This window comes from Triticum urartu, chromosome 4A (genome assembly GCF_056163025.1).
Source record: "Triticum urartu cultivar PI428250 chromosome 4A, HENAU_Tu73, whole genome shotgun sequence".
Taxonomy (NCBI): Eukaryota; Viridiplantae; Streptophyta; class Magnoliopsida; order Poales; family Poaceae; genus Triticum; species Triticum urartu.
This window is the reverse complement of record NC_141876.1, coordinates 590,234,915-590,253,684: the sequence shown is the minus strand read 5'-3', so window position 1 is coordinate 590,253,684 and position 18,770 is coordinate 590,234,915. Positions and strand designations below refer to the sequence as shown.

Sequence of the window (18,770 nt, the reverse complement as noted above, 5' to 3'; positions counted from 1 at the left end):
TCGCAAAATGGACACCGCATCTGTCCATGGATATGGAGAACCAGTCCACGAACACGGATACGGGAGCCGGTCATCCAACACTATTCGCGTACATTTCAAGCCCGGATTCAACTAACCGGATAAAATCCATCAAACACGGCCGAATTCATCAAAGTTTTGATAGAAAATAGCACACATCATCCATACATAGTATGCAAATAAGTCTAGTACTACATAGTTCAAATTCAACAAGAAATAGGTCAAATTCAACGAGATTAACCGGGTGTTGATGGCGGACTGAGAGGCGAGGAGACGCTGACATGCCCCCATCTTTGTCATTTGGTATTTGTAGATGTATGCACGAACATTTGTGCTAGTCATCCAAATGACACAAGAGCGGATGCACCAAACCCAAATGCAAATGGCATGACAAGTCGACACCAATAAAATAACATTATAAACATCAAATAATTACATGGAATCTTCGCATAGACGAACTATGAGACATACAACTAAAAGTTGACACAACAAGTTTATGCATTACTCGTTTATTTAGTTATAACTAGTACACATGCCCGTGCGTTGCAACTAGAGAAAATTCCGGACTGCAAGTCTTCCACACAGGATTTGTTGGTCACTCTAGTGTGCCGTCCTTACATGATTCCCCATTTGGCCAACCTAGAAATCACAAGCTCCTCCTCGTCCCCCTAAACACGTCCCTGATGTACCTTGTATCCAAAGTGGGTCATTGGATGGTTGTTTTAGCTCTTTTTTTGGCGGGGTAGTTGTTTTAGCTCTCAATCTAGAGTAAGGAGACCATGGTGAGCTCGCCACACGCTTGGGCGGTTCCACTCTTCACATTCATCGGTCAGTGTCATTGTCGATTGGGGGAAATACATGAGAACCTTCGCCATCTCATTTCAACTTTCACCACATCCCACATAAACCAGAACTTCAAAATTGTAGTATTGTGGAGATTTTTAAACTTAGTATCGGTATATAGAGATGATACCAAGAAAATGCTATAGAAGGAGCTTTTTTCAGCAGCTATGACAACATGGCAGTAGGGTGATGACCTCATAATTAAAGTGACCGCCAAAAGAAAGTTTTTTTTACAACCAGAAGCACCACGAATAGCACATATTCCTCCAAAAACTAAGGGGAACAATGCATCAAGCACACGCTGGAACCATTTCAAAGTAGGTAGGACTGTAATTTAATGATGTCAAACAGAAATGAAAACCCAACACATGAGGATGTTCGCTTATGTAAGAACAGAAGACATTGATAAACAAAAGAACAAACCATTTACATAAATTTCCTAATACATGCAGATGAATAGAAGTTGGAAGGCCCAACCATAATGTGCCAGGCTGGATACTGACGCTCAGCATGCAAGTCTTGAAATATCTAGAGCAAAATCTATAATATTGTAGTAAGCAAAAATAATAATAACAATTCAAATGTCCATAGAACTAAGTACTAACTATCAATTGTTACTAACTTATCAAGAGATAAAAGGCTATCAACACTGCAAACACTGCCAGAACTGAGTAGCAAGATCACTGGAGAAAGAAAAGATGGCTACTTGTGTGAGACCTCAGGCAAAGAAAAAAGAACCCATAGACCCAAATGCATCCAAGATGAAATTGAATGCAAAAAAACCACTTGCAGCCAAAATCATCAACCAGACAAAGGAATACTCATAATATGCTTCATGGAATAATCTGGAGCCTGGACATGTCTATCATTGATCCAGACCAATCTCAAATATGAATTTTTAGCTTATAAATACATGGTTGAATGATTATAGCTAGCACAACCATTTGGCCGGAGGCAGTTTAGTGAAATATAATTGTTTTTGCACAAAAAGATCGTCTGCTCATGCACTCAATGTATAAATTGGCAAGTTTTCTTGTTTGGTGTGTGAGGAACTATGAATCGGTAAGTAGTTTGTGTATTCCATCTACTCGTCTAGTTGATAAGGAATTATGTGTAGTCATTTTGCTACAATACACATGCAATGCATAGCCTCATGATTCCAGTCGAGTTTGAAAGCTCTATGGTAGTCAATCTAAGAGAATTTAAATGCAACTTAATTTTACAGTTTAAAACCTCATGAAGTTCACTTACATGTATGTGGTGAACTTGCCATGTAAAATTCCAAAGAAAAAATTAACCTTGTAAATCTCTAATACTTACATGTATGTGGTGAAGGTCAGGCATTGTAAGAACCAACCACAAAACTGGTAAGCGGATACAGAAGTTGCTGCAAATTTTCCATAAATGACGGTCACACCAACTTACTTACATGGCATAGACATCTGAACAAAGGAGCTGCTCCGAGGTGAGTGACAGGTGAAGCACTTGATAACACGAAACTTTTAGTATCGACTAAGCTAGCTCTGAAGACCGCATTAAACTAAACACCAAACATGGCTGCTATGGTTGAACATGACAGAAACAAAATGAAAATATGCAAGGCGATCAGGTTCTTATTCTCACCCCTGTTGTTGTTGAACTCCACGCAGACCCCCCCCCCCCCCCCCCCCCCCACTCCTTGTGTATGTCCCTCGAGTAGTCTGACGTCCTGCAGAGACTGGACATGAACAAAGTTGGTGCGTTGGATGTCAGCATCGAGCACCTTGAGCGATTCCCTGAAGGACCACTGAGCTGCGCATGGCGCCGCCACTATCTCTTCAACGAACAATGCTAAAGAAGCCTAAATAGGAGTAAATCAAAATAAGCTCAGATAAAATATAAAGCTAGCTTGATTTAAAGAGAACAATTAGTATTGAGAGTCTAAGACCCCACCTGTGCAGCTTCATCGATAACAACATCAAACAAATCTTGCTCGGAGAAACTTCCATGTTTGATAGCTGAAGCAGTTTGTGAGCAAACTGCATATATACCACCTCCACACCAACTGAGTGTTGTCACAATCATTTCTGCTTCTCTGAGAGTTGACTTCCTAGAAGAGGCACTACTTTCACTACGTGTGCTGTTTCAAGGACACATGTCTAGCTTCAAATGGCATTCTTTGTACAGAGTAATTTTTCAACAGATCTGAAGCAGTAAATCATTCATGCTCCTTCCCTGAAGACAAACATTCCTCACCAATCACATCTGTAGGAAAATTTTCTTTCACTGTCCAAAAGAAGAACTATGTGTTCAATGTCTGACCCGTGAGAGGGCTTCATGGTTTAGGCTGTGTTTGATAGCAAAGTATTATATAAACCAAAGTATCAAAAACTATAGTAATTTTGCTTGTAGGTGTGAGATACCATAGTTTTATCAAAACAGAGTATTTTGCAGTATTCACAATACATAGAACCTGTTTGGTTGTTGCCGCATAACGCTGTAAATTTTGCTGTTTAGCCGTTGTGTTTAAGCACTCAGCAGCTCTGTTTAAAAAAAAAAGAGGTTTGGGGTTCTTTTTTTTTATGCAGAGAAAAAATTACAGTTTGCCCAATACTACAATATTAAAAGCACAGTTGTTAGGGACAACCAAACAACTCATTGTAAATAAAACCATGGTAATCTCAAAAACTGTAGTATTCTCAAAATACTTAGAAAATACTTTGCTATCAAACAGGGCTTTAAAGATTGTCCAGGCCAGTATGTCTCCCCTGATCTGTGTGCACAACAAGAGAAGGGATGGTGTCAATTGATTTTGTGGGCGCCTTCTTGAACACCGCAAGATTAAGATTAGAAATTCTACCTTTAAGTTCATCGGTATCAATTACTACATCTGAAAGAAAGATAAAAATTATTACCAGAAATTGGCGACGCGCTCCGCCCCTTCCGGCACTCGTCCTCGCTGAGCACCACCGGCACCTTGGCGTCTCCTTTTCACGACGCCTCCGCGCTGCCAAGCCCAACCAGGAGGTCCTCCTTCGCCTCGTTGCGCCCGCAGGCGGCGGTGGTTGCCTCGATGGCTACCGCGAGGTACGCCTCCAGAGCACTACCAAAGCTGCATGAAAAGGTGCGGCGATTCGACATGGGTGAAGGACTGACGGAAGGGTACCCTACGCGGACGGACGGCTGCAGGGGGTCAACGAACATTGCGGGCAAGCATCTTCTCGCGAGACGAACTCGAGGAGGGCATGGCCGATCATCTTGTGCAGACCGGGAAACGACAGGCGATGGCGGCAGCTCCTCCGCGTGGACGCGGCCGGCAGCAGAGCATGCGGTGCACGAAGGACGGATCCATCTCAGAGGGGCGCGACGGTGGGGCAAATCGGGATCCAGCGACGAGCTCTGATCCATGGCATCCTTGAAGAGAACAGAGATAGAAAGGGGGTGGGGATGAGATCCGATGAGAGAAGAAAGGAGAAGGAAAAACAGGGAGGAAGAGGAGGAGGCACGGCGGAGAGGTGAGGTGATGCAGGCGGCGGCGGACACGGGACAGAAAGAGGAGAGCATTGTCTCGTACAGACTACAGAGCAGGCCGAGGCCTATTACGTTGAACTCACGGACTGATTGGAAGAGTTAAATGGAAAACGAATCGGTATTTACGATGACCAACGAAAACTAAATAGAGATATTCCTATATATACATCAAAAAATAGTTCGCGACGGTGAACGGGTAGAAGCAATAGCCGCTTTATTATTAGAGAAAGATTGTAATTCCTAAAATCGTATCTTTGAGGTCTTTTTCCCCTAAAACCATATCTTGGATGTCTTTTCTTAACATTGAATGGCTCCAAATGCTCCTTATATTCAGCTCAAAAGTAGTTAATTGAATAAGAAAATAAAAAGAACCTCATTGCAAGCTAGTTCAATATATAATTTCAAAACAAATAGGATGAGACATAACCAAGTATATAAAGATTAACAGATAGTCATAGTTGCATCTCCCATACTGAAATATTCAGTCGGATATTATACAGGGACTAAGTTCCTTATTAAGACTGAGATGAGTCCGAGTGTAAAATATTCTTGCTACACCGACCAAGAAACATTTCTTGTCTGAAAGCAAACAAAGCCACATGATTTTATTCTTGCCCGATAACCACTCAGGCATGACCACCTTGCATCTAAGAGCATGGTAATTTTATGGGCGTACGCCAAACTATTTCACCATAATAACCGGGATAAATAAAGCAATCAACAGAGGGATACAACAAACATATAATGCTAATATTCATGACACAAAATTCAGTGTCACTTTGTTTCATGCCATGCGCCAGCCTGGTGGTCATTCCTTTAAGCATTGGCGCCCATCCGAATATCATTGTGATGAAATCAATCTCACTGTCCCCTCCGCCGAAGTTGTCGATTTCTACTTCTTCAAGATGAGTCAAGGAGATACTTTGGCTCCTCCAGTTGTTGGGCTCATTACAAAGACAGTTTTCAAGACATTTTGATGTTTGTGACATCTAGAACATAAAAACCATTAGAATGTATTTTGAAAAAGTAGTGTGTGTAAGATATATAAGCATCATGGAGAATTACCCTGCACCACCCTGATAGGATAACCTTAAGGCTTTGTATAGCGGTTCGAATTTGATGCATTCCAAGAAGACGCAACATCAATTCTCCAAGAACATGCCCCTTTGTGTTGAGATATAGCTCCAACATAGAATAGTTGGTGATCAGAAGTTTCTTCATCTCATGCGCGAAGTTCAGCGGCACTGCACCCGAATGAAAACTATTCTGCAAAACAAAATAGTTAGTAAGCATGATGATGGTATCATGCCAAGAATTTAAACACACCTTCAAGTATATATGCAAGTATAGCCGACAAATCTAGTGGGCTGAGTAAGAGGACAGACAAGAGGTCGTACATCGGCAAATATGCTAAAGACCAGGGAATGAATGCGAGGGGGCTGCGAACACGCGGCTTCCTGGTAGTTGATGTTGCTGAGACCCCCATCTTTGTAGTATTTGTAGCTCTCTGTGGTCTCTAATCTCATGCTCTTGAGCGACCAAAAACCAAATAAAAGAGGCGAATTTGTATAGGAGCGCGTCAATGAGACCCTCTCCACCATAGGTGTCGAGATAGACATGCTGAGGTCCATGTCGGCCTTGACCTCCAGGTTCAGCCGTTTAAGCAACGGAGTCACAATGTCAATGCGCCGGCATTCTGTGTCTTTAGCGGCATTGATGTAAAGCTCCTGTAGCGACGTCGAGTAGACTGTGACATGGTCTGTATGATCATCTATGGTTGCCTTGAGAACGCGCAAGCGAGGACATCGGGCGACCAATGTGGCAAGGTCGGGGATGGTGCAACAACCCTCGAGGGATAGACTCTCGAGCGCAGGGAAATGATCTTCCGGTAGATGTGTGAAGCGGACGGTGTACAATCTCATCTGGATTGCCGTTGTGCGCCGGAAGCAAGGCAGGTCAACATTATAACATTCGTAGTAGCCGTCGACGAGGACGAACTCCTGAGGGGAGACCCTTGCCATGGAACCGAGAAGGGACGAGAAGCGAGCAGCCCCAATACTGTACCTCCACCAATCAATAGTAATGTGGTGGATGTGGAGGAGGGATACCGTAAGGCCGAGCGCCACAGCGGCTTGAAGAGAGGAGAGCGCCGCTTCAAGCGAGTCAGGATTCGTGCTACGGAAGGTGACCCTGAGCACACGTAGCCGTGGGCAGCGGCTGAGCATGGTGCCAAGGTCGACAATGTTGCCGGAGAGAGACAACCTCTCGAGCACGGGGAGCTGGCCGGCCGGCGGCGGTTTGAGGCGGAGGCGATTCGTGTCCAGCTCGACCGATGTGGCCCGGCGGAAGCACGGCATGGCGATTTCGACGGGACGGCCTGGTTTTACCGCATTATACGACGAGAGGGTGAAGACGAGCTCCTCCGGCGAGAGCCGCGCGGCGGCGCGCAGCAGCGACTTGGCGCGGACGTCGTCGGCCTTTCCCCACGCCGGCGACGAAAAACCCGGGAAACGGATGTCGAGAAGAGAAACTGCTGCGGGGAGAGCGACGCGGGAGAGCGCCGCCTCGATGTCTCCGGGCGGGACGTAGCGGAAGGTGAGATCGGGGAGGCGGGCCCAGCAGGGCCGTACCCGAGAAAATAGAGGCCCAGTGCGAAATCCAAATATGGGCCCTTGACAGTTTACTTTCCCCTACTTTTTCATATACTGCCCTATTCATACTTGCTAGTTCTAGAAGACATCATAGAAACTAAAAGTACGAGACAAATATCAAGAATATAAAACTAAACATGTAGATAAAAAGGAATGATGCAACCTTCAATTATATGGATAGAAAGAAATGAAGCAATCTTTGACTGATTTGGGAAGCAAGATCATGTGGCAGCGCTGGTTTGGTGACCAAGAACTCAAAAACATCCAAATGCAGTTTCTCGGTCTGACTGCTCTTGTTGATGAACCATCGTTTGGCGACCAAGAACTCAAAAATATCCAAACGCAATCCAGTCTCGTTTTTTTTGTGTGGGGGGGGGGGGGGGGGGGGTTTCCAATTGTTGCTGATGGGTCACAGAGCAAGCGAAAGAGGTACCCTAACTTGCATGCTTGCCGATTGAAGATTTGAGAAGAACACTAGATAAATAGATGGGGACTGGGAGTAGAGCGTTATATATTCCAGCGGACTCTTTTGGGAAAATCGCGAAGAGTGAATAGACACGGAATGGAAAATGGAGTAGTGAAGATCATTGATGAGTTAAGACTTTATTTGATGTTTGAGGAAGACGAAGAAAGAGCATCGTGCATCAGGAGAGGATGTAGTAGTTTGAGAGAATACTAGTTAGCAGTGGCGGAGGCAGGGGGTGGCCAGCCAAGGCCCGGGCCCTCCCCAACATCCTAATTTCCTTTGTATTATGCATATGAACAGTGATATTATTTTTTACTGTTGCCTGCAGCCGGCCCTCCCTAACATCAGATTATACGCATTTCTGCCTCCGCCACTGCTAGTTAGCTGAGTTAATTAATTGCATGGAGAGTACGTATACTTCCTGCTAATTAGCAATACTCTGCCTGATTTGGGGCCCCGGCCGGTTTGGGGGCCCTGTGCAGGCGCACACCCTGCACAGGTGCCTGGTACAGGCCTGGGGCCCAGAGGCCATGCCACCGGCGCGAGAGGACCTCGGTGCGCGCGGCCATGCAGGCGCACGAGTACCAGCAGGAGCATGTCGTCGTGGAGGGCACTGATGCGGTCATCGACGTTAAGATCACACACCGGAAGTGCTCCATGCGGCGGCGGCGGCGGCGAACGCCTGAGGCGATGTCTCGGTGGCGCTTCCATCAGGAGGAAAACGTCAACATCTCCTCCACGCCGTGAACAAAAGAAACCTAACTGTCACTCGGGTCAGCCCAATTTCGGATACCACGGCCCACGAAGCAACGATATCTCAATATCTTCTCTCCTAGACCATACACTCGGTTCATTCGCTAAAAAAAGACCATACACTCGGTTCATGGTGTCAAACTGTCAAATTGGGGTTGATTTGTCGGGTGTCTGAGATTTCTTGTATTATTACTTTCTTGACATCTTCTGAGATGCCCTGTAACTTTTGATGATTAGTTATTTTTGGACCTAAAAAATAGGGAACGGACATCGGATGGGGAAGAACGATCCATCTGACGTTCGTCCCTTCTCGATGTTCACTCTAGTGTAGGTCTAGCGCGACCTAGATAGCCCATGTAACGCGCAGAAAGAAAAAAAGATAGCCTAATTAGCTAACTTCTTTGCGAAATAATTAGCTCACTTTTTAAAAGTACAACAAAAACTTATTTTCTGATTTATACAAAAACAAAGAAACATAAAAACACAATTGACATGTTCTAAATTTAAAATATTTTGCCAAGCTATGGCCTATGAAACTGCCACCCACTAATTTAGATTTTACCATGGTATATTCAGTGAATATGACAAAGGTATCTACAAATAATAAATTTTTCATGCTATAATTTAAGACATGTATATGTAACATAAAATTAGGACAAAATTAAAGGATACACGTAAAAACACAAAAACAAACGGGGGATTTGCCAAAAGAAATAAAATTAGGGACAATTCCCCTAAAAATGACATTTTGAGTAATACAAATAGATTCCTTCCAAAAATTACCGACCGTCATGTATGTAATTTGCCACGCCCTAGAGAGCACAAACATCCGTAAAACTTGCCATGTGATAAGTCCAATCATTATAAGAAAAATTGAAATGTTATGTACATCAAAATTCATGAAATTGCCATGTGACATAACCGAGATAATAAAAATTTCTCTTAAAACATGGAAATATGGCCAAACTTACAACAAAAATTTCTCTAAATTACAGCCTTTGATGTGTTTAGAGGGAGTGTACTGAAACAAAAGTGAATAACATATTGATAATATCATCTCGTTACACTTCTGAGAAGACATATGGAACAAATAGTGCTTAGATATAGGCGACAATACAGAACTAGAGATCAAATCTTTCTCCTCTTGTGCCAAGTGAAGATTCAGATTGGACTGCGACCTTTGTGAGCCTGAAGATACAGAACTAGAGGTTAATCTGTATCCTCCCCACAATAAACTTACGGGAGACAGGATATCACTCCATGATAACTCCGGAATGGTGCTCTGGAACGGTGTCTACAATGCCTGTGCAAAGAAATTAACATATTAAGCATTGAGAACAAAAATTCTAACATTCAGAGACAATGAGATGGCTGAAAGGATGCAATGAGAAGCACCACCAAGATTTAAACAACTCACAAATATGAAATACCTGACTGGGCTAGTCTTGAGTGAAAATAATAATGAGCTGGAAGATCAGCTCGCCCATCTTGTTCCTTCGAAGACTGCTGCCTCCTCATCTCCATCATCAAGATGTGGGAATCGAGATCGACGACACGAGCGTACCGGCAGAAATTAGAAGCAACGAAGTTGGGGATGAAAGGATCGTCAAAGCATTCCGCAAGCGATAATATACTCTGGATGGTGTTCGTCCGTATGTTGAGCGCGAGTAGATATCGTGCCCCTCTTGGGATGCACATCCAGTTGCTCCGGTTCTCACGGAGCTTGCCAAGCGCCAAGTAGACAACTCCATCATCGGTGGGGCTGAGAAGAGGGTACATGGGGGTTAAGTTGGTGGGCAGATCATTGCCGAATCCACCGAGTTGCACAAGGTCCATGACGTGGACCTTGTACACCAGCTCCCAGTCCATCTCTTCTTTGCGCAGCGACCAGACGGACACGGCGCGGTTCTTGTTCTGGACATGATCGAGGAAGCCGTCGACGGACACAAACAGCACGGTGTTGTTGACGACGCCCACGGTTCGGTAGGCTTTTGGCTGTGCCACCCGAGTGTTGCTGCGGGAGTGATCCACCGACTTTGCGTTGGCCAACTCTTTTGGCAGGGGAAAGATGTCAAACTTGAGCAAGGGCTCGTTGCCACCGCAATTGTTGAAGAGAGTGTCCCAGTGGCAGTACACGCCGCCTCGCAGAAGATCCGCCCAGCAGCCCATGCCGTCGACCGAAAAGGTGACATCAACTTGGTAGTATGGGGAGCTCTTGCCGCTGATGCATGAGGGAAAGCCAGCAAGCTTGACCTCAGACCATGGCACGGTGGAGGAGCCGGGCCGCCATACCAAGAGGGCATCCCCCCGTTGGTCCATCTTCCCCAATAGGACCAGCGCGTAGTCATCCCCGCAGGACGGGCGCGCAATGAGAAGGCGACGAGTGAGGCCCGTGAATATCCAGGAGGGGTCTTCCGGCGCCGGGGCCATGTGAAGCGATCCCCGGACAGCATCGTAGACGACATAGATGATGCGGCTGAATTCATGTAGGAATGTCGTCGTGAGGACGATGACGCCCTCGTCCACCGCTTCGACCGTGGTCAGCGGGCTGCCGCCTTTGAGGACCAGACAAGACAGATTTGTCGAACTGTCGTCTTCATCCTTGGCAAGATGCACACCGATGTGTAGGCTCTGGACTACCTCGTCGGCATAGGGCTGCATCACGGGTGAGAACCCCGAAGCCTTCCTTTCTACACACCTGAGAATCCTGAACGGTTGCTCGGCGATATAATCGAATTCATCTTCGTCCTCGAAGTCCGTGCGCACGCGGCGGTCCAGCAGGCAGCCGGGCGGCAACCTATCTACCTCTGGAGGTAGAGCTATGGAAGCAGCGGCGGGGCGACAGGGGAGGGGGGCGGCGCGGCGCGGGCGGCGGAGGCTAGCTGGCGAGGGCGCGCGAGGCAGGAGACGCCGATCCAGGAGCGAGAGGCGCGGTGCGTTGGCCAACGCGTGGACGCAACGATTATGAATCCTTTCCAAATAATAATGCGAGTAGGATAAGGATTCATCACGTATGCTTATAGTTGGACACTGATCGAGTAGGTTAAGGAGTTGGACACCTAATAGAACCTTCTCAGTCTCAGTCCTTAGAGCAAATCTAGCAAATTCGCTAAAACCCTGTTCCGCAAATCTGATATAAGGGCCGTTTGAGAAAAAATTGCAGTATCGTGAGGCCTTCGACTCGCAAATGTTACATGTAGTAGAATTTATATAAATGTACGAAATTTATATAAAACCTAGTCATGTCGTACTTGCACTAGCAGAAAAAGAGTCATTAGTCCCGGTTCATAAGGGCCTCAGTCCCGGTTTTTGAAAAAAAATTCTCGATTTTCAAATTTCTGAATTATTTTATAATTTAATCTTTAATCACCCGCCCCTTATCACTGCTCAATTTAACCTCTAATCTCTAATCACCCCTCATCATTCGAAATCATATAACTTCCCGACCGGTCACCTATCCCTCTCACTACTCCAGCCCGAGCACGCTTAACTTTCGGGTTCTATTCTCCTTCGTTTCCAAGTCTGCACTTGTTGTTTTCCTGACAATAGTAAGATGTCAATCCTATTAACCCTCGGGAGTTTAGCTTGAGCATGAAGTCACACATTTCACTGTTTGAGTTTGAAACTATTATTGTGCAAAACAATAATTATTTAGTAACACTAATATTTCTTAAATAAATAGTTTGACCATAGTTTGACCAGATTTGACCAAAATTCAAAAAAAACCGAAATAATTATTTAGTAACACTAATATTTCTTGAATAAGTAGTTTGCCCATAGTTTGACCATTGTTAGACCACAATTTGACCAGATTTGACAAAAATTCAAAAAAACTGAAATAATTATTTAGTAACACTAATATTCTTGAATAATTATTTAATAACACTAATACTTCTTGAATAAGTAGTTTGACCATAGTTTGACCAGATTTAACGAAAATACAAAAAAAAAGTGAAATTTGAGCATAACTTTTTTTCCTTTTAGAATTTGAGGATTTTAAAAATTTGCAAACAGGCCGTAACATTTTGATATATTATACGTTTTTTTCCGACATCGTATGCAAAAGTTATAGCCGTTTTACATTTTCCCTACATTTTTTGCAAAACATGTCCAAATTTAAGTTTTTAAATTTTCCTAACTAGTAGAGGTAGTAATATAACTACCTCTCGAAGGATTTTATTTTTTGAAGTTTTTATCATTTTCTTTTGATTTTTTTCAAAACAAAAAAGGCGATCCGGGGGAGGGGGTAGAGTTTGAAAATGGGACCTTTAGTCCCGGTTTGAGACACAAACCGGGACTAAAGGGCATCGCACCACTATTAGGGAAAAACCTAGCAGCTGCGCGGGTTTTAGACCTATCAGTAGCGCGGGGTTATGCGCTACTGATAAGGCGCTACAGCTAACGTGTAGCAGTAGCGTGCCTCCTCCCACGCTACTGCTAAATCGACTTAGTAGTAGCGAGTTCCCGGAGGAGCGCTACTGGTAATTAGTAGTAGCGCTTCTCCCTGCCCACGCTGCTACTATTATTTCATATTTTATTTCTTTTTAATTTCATGTTGTATTCGTACACCTTTACACAAGTTTTCATACAACAAGAATTTAGAAATTGTTTTTACATCATAATGAGTTATTACATCACGGGCTGAAAGAATCGTGTGGACTAGTTTCAAGTGGATGGACATCCACTTGAAACTAATCTGCGGTTCTTTCACCCAATGATATAATAAATATCATCATCATATCATATCATTAACAACTTATCATCATCATCATCATATCATTGGTCACTAGTCGTAATCACAAGTACTCCTCACATCATCAACTCTAACACATTGTATCACATAAAAAACATATTGTACCTCATAGGACCTAGTACATTCTCTTAGGACCTACTATATTCTCTAAGGTAAAATAGCAAACAACAAGATAGCCCCTGACTCTCCATTATGGAGAATGGAGATTATCCTGTCTCCAATTCTTGCCTTTCGCTTAATGTTACTTCCAAGAACCTCCTTGCGAATGTCCAAACATTTTTTCCATTCTTTGATTAGCATGTGTTCACCGCTTTTAGAAATTCGATATGCACAGGTGAGCTCCTTAGATTCACCCGGCTGTATGTTCATAACTGCAAGGCGACCATTCTGATACATCAGATGAGGCACACAATCCATCGGGATTTCCTGTTGAAAAACATAGTAATAACTTCGTAGTTAGCAATGATGTATTAGTTTTAGAAGTATGCAAAAGATGCACGGATGTTGTAATAGTAAAAAACCTTACCAGGGTATCTCCATAGAAGTTAACGTGGTTCAACACGTGCACTAGTGGCACGTATTCACCATAATTTGGAGGAGTTCGATAATAGGTATTGTAATTCTCAAGAAAAGTACAATAAGCAATCAGATGACTTTTCTCCTTATAAGTTAATTCGGAGCCATCAGTGTAGTGGATTTTGTCTACCATCTTCTGCACATTCTTTGAAGATTCAAAATAAGCTGTCAATGGAAATAGGTTGTCAACTATTTTGAAATAAACAATATAAATTAGTTAATAACTATGTTTGAGAAACTCACATTGCGGTAGAATCGGAAGCATATCAACAAGGACCCAAATGTCCATATTGTCTTGCTCGATGTCAGGATTACCAAGATCCATGGTGACAATCATACCCTCATAAAAACCATACATTTTTGCAAAGTGCTTCCCAATTTTGGCAACCAAAATGGGTTACGCTCTGAGAATTGTACAGATTTACTTCAAAATCGATATCATGATGGGTCCTTAGGTGTATTTTCTTTGTTTCATGATTTTCATGGTCTTCAAAACCCATCCTCTCCAAGACATAGCGTCTTGCATGGCATGGGATAAGCTAGTCGAATTATAAAAGATGAAAATTAGACGTTGAAATAGTTGAAGTCATGTTTAATTACGAAAAAAACACTTGTCGTTGTTGCGTACCGTTTCAACATCGAAGGTCTCCTTGAGCTTAATGCTGAAGCGCCGATCTTCATCCAGCTCAACGGACCTGTCGCACATACCTCGATCATCGTGGCACCAGCTGCACTCCCCCGGAAGACTGTCGTCGTCTGAGTACGACATTTCCTACGTTCATAATTCAAAAATTAAACTTGTACATATTCTAGCACAAGTCATGCCAAAATTCACGGAAAAATCCGGCATGACCTTTGCTAAAAAAAGGACATATCGAGCGCCTGAAATTTGCCGGAACGGAAATTAATCAACACTCTGGCAAAACATAGGCCACTCGGAGGTGTAACCAAAACATGAAACAATTGCTTAAACTAAAAAATAACAACAAATATGACATGTTCAACTAGTTCTATTAATTCAACTAGTTCTTACTAAATATAAACTTAGTATAAAAAGAAAAAAACTAGTTCTTTCTAAAAATAAAGTAGTTCAACTAGTTATTAATTTACTTACTATACTAGTTCAACTAAAACTTAACTAGTTCTATTAATTCAACTCGTTCTTACTAAATATAAACTTACTATAAATAGAAAGAAACTAGTACATCTACTACTACTAATTAACATCTAACTACTACATCTACTACTAATTAACATCTACTACTGCTAATTATACAACTAGTTTACCATCACTACTAGTAATTAATATCCACTACTTCTAAAAAATCGTTATCTATGAACCCTAAATTAACATCTACTACTACTAAAATCATCTACTAACTAAGAAAAGAGAGAGGGGGTGGGGGAGGGGTGGGGGGCTTACAGAGGGAGAGATGGTGGCGGGGAGGTGCTCGGCGACGGAGGGGCGGCGAGGGCGGGCTCGGGATCGGGAGGCGGCGGTCCTGGGCGGCGGGCTCGGTCGAGGGCGGCGGCGGTGAGGTCGAGGGCGGCGAGAGTGTGGTCGAGAGCGGCGGCGGGCGGCGGCGGTGAGGTTGAGGGCGGGCTCGGGCGGCGGCGGTGAGGGCAGGCGCGCTCGGGCTCGGACGGCGGCGACAGGAGTAGGGGAACAGGCTGGGGGGAAAGGAGGACTTAGCGAAATTTTGAGCCGGGGGGGTGGTTAACTCGAACTAGCAGTAGCGCTCATATGGAAAATGCGCTATAGCTAACTTATCTATAGCGCGCTTCAGTGAAAACCGCTACTGCTAATGGAAGCAGTTATATCAAAAATATACATTGGTCATCATTGATCTTTTTGTGTATAATCTAAATAGTCAACATGAATCCTCACTGTACCTGTATAGGTACAGGCGAGGATTCATATTGCAACCACAAATCATACACATATAGTTCAATGAAGACCAAGTGCTCGAGATAGGTTGAGAAGTAGCATATTTAAGGTGGTAAACACCTTGTTCGCTTAGCAGTATGGGACTAAACTTAATTAGTTGCGGTGATACTTAGCAGTAGCGTGTTTTGAAGAAAATCGCTGCTACTAAGTTCTTTAGCAGTAGCGCGTCCATGGGAAGGGCGCTACTACTATATCTAGCCTGGGGGCAACACCGTGGAAATTATAGTAGTAGCGCTCTTTCACCTAGAGCGCTACTGCTACTTAGTCATTAGTAGCGCTCTTTTCTGAAGCTCGCTACTGCTAATTAGCAGTAGCATTTGTTTTTAAGCCGCGCTGCTGCTAAGATTCTGTGTATAAGGTTTTCCCTAGTAGTGCACCCTTTAGTCCCGGTTCGTGTCTCAAACCGGGACTAAAGATCTAATCTTTAGTCCCGGTTTGAGACACAAACCGGGACTAAAGGGCATCGCACTCTTTAGTCTCAGTTCGTGTCTCAAACCGGGACTAAAGGGCTCAGGTGAACCGGGACTAATGCCTTAGCCGCACGAACCGGGACCAATGCTCACATTAGTCCCGGTTCGTGACTGAACCGGGACTAATGTGAATATTGCCCTGTGACCAAAGCCCTGTTTTCTACTAGTGTTGTTCACACCCAAAATCATGTGCATAAATGAATGCGCAATCACACAAAATAAAACACGATCAAATCACCACCGACCATTAAACAAATCAAGCAACATCATCATTATTGCGAAGATCGCCGCCACCACCACCAGCCATAGCACCTCGATGACCATCTTCATCCACATTGACCTCCACCTCCATTGCCGAAAGCTTCACCACCTCCACCAGGAACACCACCAAACCCACCACCACCACCAATGCCGAAGCCAACACAACTCTAAACCCACCACCACCACCAATGTCGAAGCCAACACAACTCTAAACCCACCACCACCACCACCAATGTCGAAGCCAACACAACTCCAAACCCATCACCACCACCAATGCCGAAGTTCGTCTGCATGCGGCGGGCCAGCAGGTACCCAAGTGGCAACCTATCTAGGTGTGGAGGTAGAGCCATGGAAGCGGCGGCTGGAAGACAGGGGAGGGAGGCAGGGGGAGAGGGGAGGGGGCAGGGCGGGGTAGGCTAGGTTTTCCTTTTTTTGAAGATGCTAGATTTTTCTTGGGGAAGATGCCGATGGGGAATCTTGTGGCAGATGTGGACGCATGAGGTAGGTGGCTAGGTGCACAGTCGACCCGCTAGCTCTTTCGGTCTCTTGGACGTCCACGCAAACTTGACCAACTAGGCCCAGCTGGACCGGCTCCCCACACGCGAACATGGGCAGGCTCAGGTGCGGGGCGGGGCTCCCGTGATTTTTTCTGTTTCTTTTTTTTGTTTTCTTTTATTTGTTTCTGATTCTTCAAAAAAGTTTGAGGTTTCAAAAAAAGTTTAAAATTTCAAAAAATGTTCACTAATGCAATAAAAATGTTCATGAATTCACAAAAAAAATGTTTGCAACTTCACAAAATGAACATTTCTTGAATTTTGATGAACATTGTTTGTATTTTGATGAACACAATCTGATATTTGCATGAACATTTTTCAAATTTACTAGTAGGATGCCCGTGCTATGCTATGGGGTCACACAAGATTCGTAGATTTAAGTTATAGTGAGGAACATATATGTTGCTATAAACAATAAAAAAAATACCGACACATTGATTGAACAATGTTATAGTTGATGTGTACATATTTAAGCATGATCAAACATATGGTATCCAATCGATAAACCGTGTAATCAAAGCCAAACATTTCCTTTTTCATCTGGGTGGATTTAAGTTATAGTGAAGAACACATATGTTGCTATAGACAGTGAAGACGCGATGTTATATTGTTGATCTGTACATATTAAGCCCGGTCAAACTAAACCATGTCATCGAAGCCAAACATTTCCTTCTCCATCTTCGCCTCGCCAGAAGACTTGTTGTTTTCCCTACTCACCTTTCGCATTGCTCACTCTATCCAGAACTTGCCCAATACTGCAAGCTGCAGGAAACCACAAAGTTTGTTTAGGGTACAATACAAAACTTGCCAATAGACACAAAATTAGTACATGCACACAGACACAAAATTAGTACTGGACCTGTTCTTACTCCAGGTTTTATGCAACTGGGACAACCCTAAATAACATACAACAATGCAATTGTGGTGTTGTTCAACAAGACATCTCGTCTTCTATTGGAAGTTTGACACCACGCAAACAGAAAAGAATTCTGAGCAAAAACATTAGTCGCATGGTGACATGAAGTTTGCCGAAATTACAGAGATAAGCCATTCAATCACAGCAATAGAAAATTGTTCGTGAACATACATGCAGTCCTAGATCAGTAGTCTTCACTGAAGCCTGGTACACGACTAATTTCTTTGTAGACATACACTGAGATAAATTAGTTTGATTTATTAACAAACTAACAGAAGAATAGATGCAATGGACTCACCATGCTCGTCATTGACCCTTTGCGAATCTGCCTTCTATCCTGAAATCTGCAGGAAAAATCAAAATCAACATCGGAGACACATTAGAACGAGCTTATCTCGCGAAATACACACCTAATTGAACAGGAAGTAAACTTAAAAAGAATCCATGACAGACATACATGCCCGTCTTCTATTGGCAGTTTGGCATCGGATCCACCGGGAAGGAGTAGTTCGCTATCGGCAAAAATCCTCTGTGCCTGCAACATCCGGGCATACTCATGGCGGTCCTACTGCTGGTAGCCTCCATGGGCAGCACAGAAAAAGGGCCTGACGCCGGCACACCATCATCACCAACTCGGTCTTTTTATAGAAGTAGATCTCTTTTACATTTCCTGCTTACTTCAAAGGAGCAAATGTAACCCAATATGTTTAATTGGTAACTGAAAGCAGGCATCATAGGTTAATTATCAACATAGATTCATGCATAATCGAACATAATTTGAGCAGATAAAACATGATGTCACATTTTGTATTGGAAATAGACTTAAATTTGTAACTTTTAACATTCAGCATCAAAACTATGAGGATGACTTTATGAAGAATATGCTCAAAAACTTATGATTGTCTTGGCCAAAATAAACAAGCTGCATAGATATGTACCAATGATTTTTTACAATCAGTACCTGGCTAACCGCACTCATGCAATGAGAGAAACATGGTAGTGCACTACTACACATGTAGGGAAGTGTGAAAGGAACAGAGCATGTGATTCT

At 43.6% G+C, this 18,770-nt stretch overlaps 2 protein-coding genes across 2 annotated transcripts; both read right to left on the bottom strand.

Annotated features, from left to right (window-relative positions):
• Positions 1-4,823: 4,823 nt before the first annotated feature.
• On the bottom strand, positions 4,824-8,114 carry LOC147976933 (uncharacterized). Its single transcript, XM_087521031.1, has 5 exons — positions 8,021-8,114; positions 5,769-6,997; positions 5,437-5,637; positions 5,162-5,360; positions 4,824-4,843 (listed from the first exon to the last, which is right to left on the bottom strand). Exons 1-5 carry the CDS (start codon positions 8,112-8,114, stop codon positions 4,824-4,826), a joined length of 1,743 nt encoding a protein of 580 aa, XP_087377157.1.
• A 1,177-nt stretch (positions 8,115-9,291) lies between these two features.
• Positions 9,292-16,599, bottom strand: LOC147976932 (uncharacterized). Its single transcript, XM_087521030.1, has 3 exons — positions 16,468-16,599; positions 9,672-11,358; positions 9,292-9,544 (listed from the first exon to the last, which is right to left on the bottom strand). The coding sequence occupies exons 1-3, from the start codon at positions 16,597-16,599 to the stop codon at positions 9,495-9,497; spliced, it is 1,869 nt and encodes a 622-aa protein (XP_087377156.1). The 3' UTR covers positions 9,292-9,494.
• Positions 16,600-18,770: the final 2,171 nt, after the last annotated feature.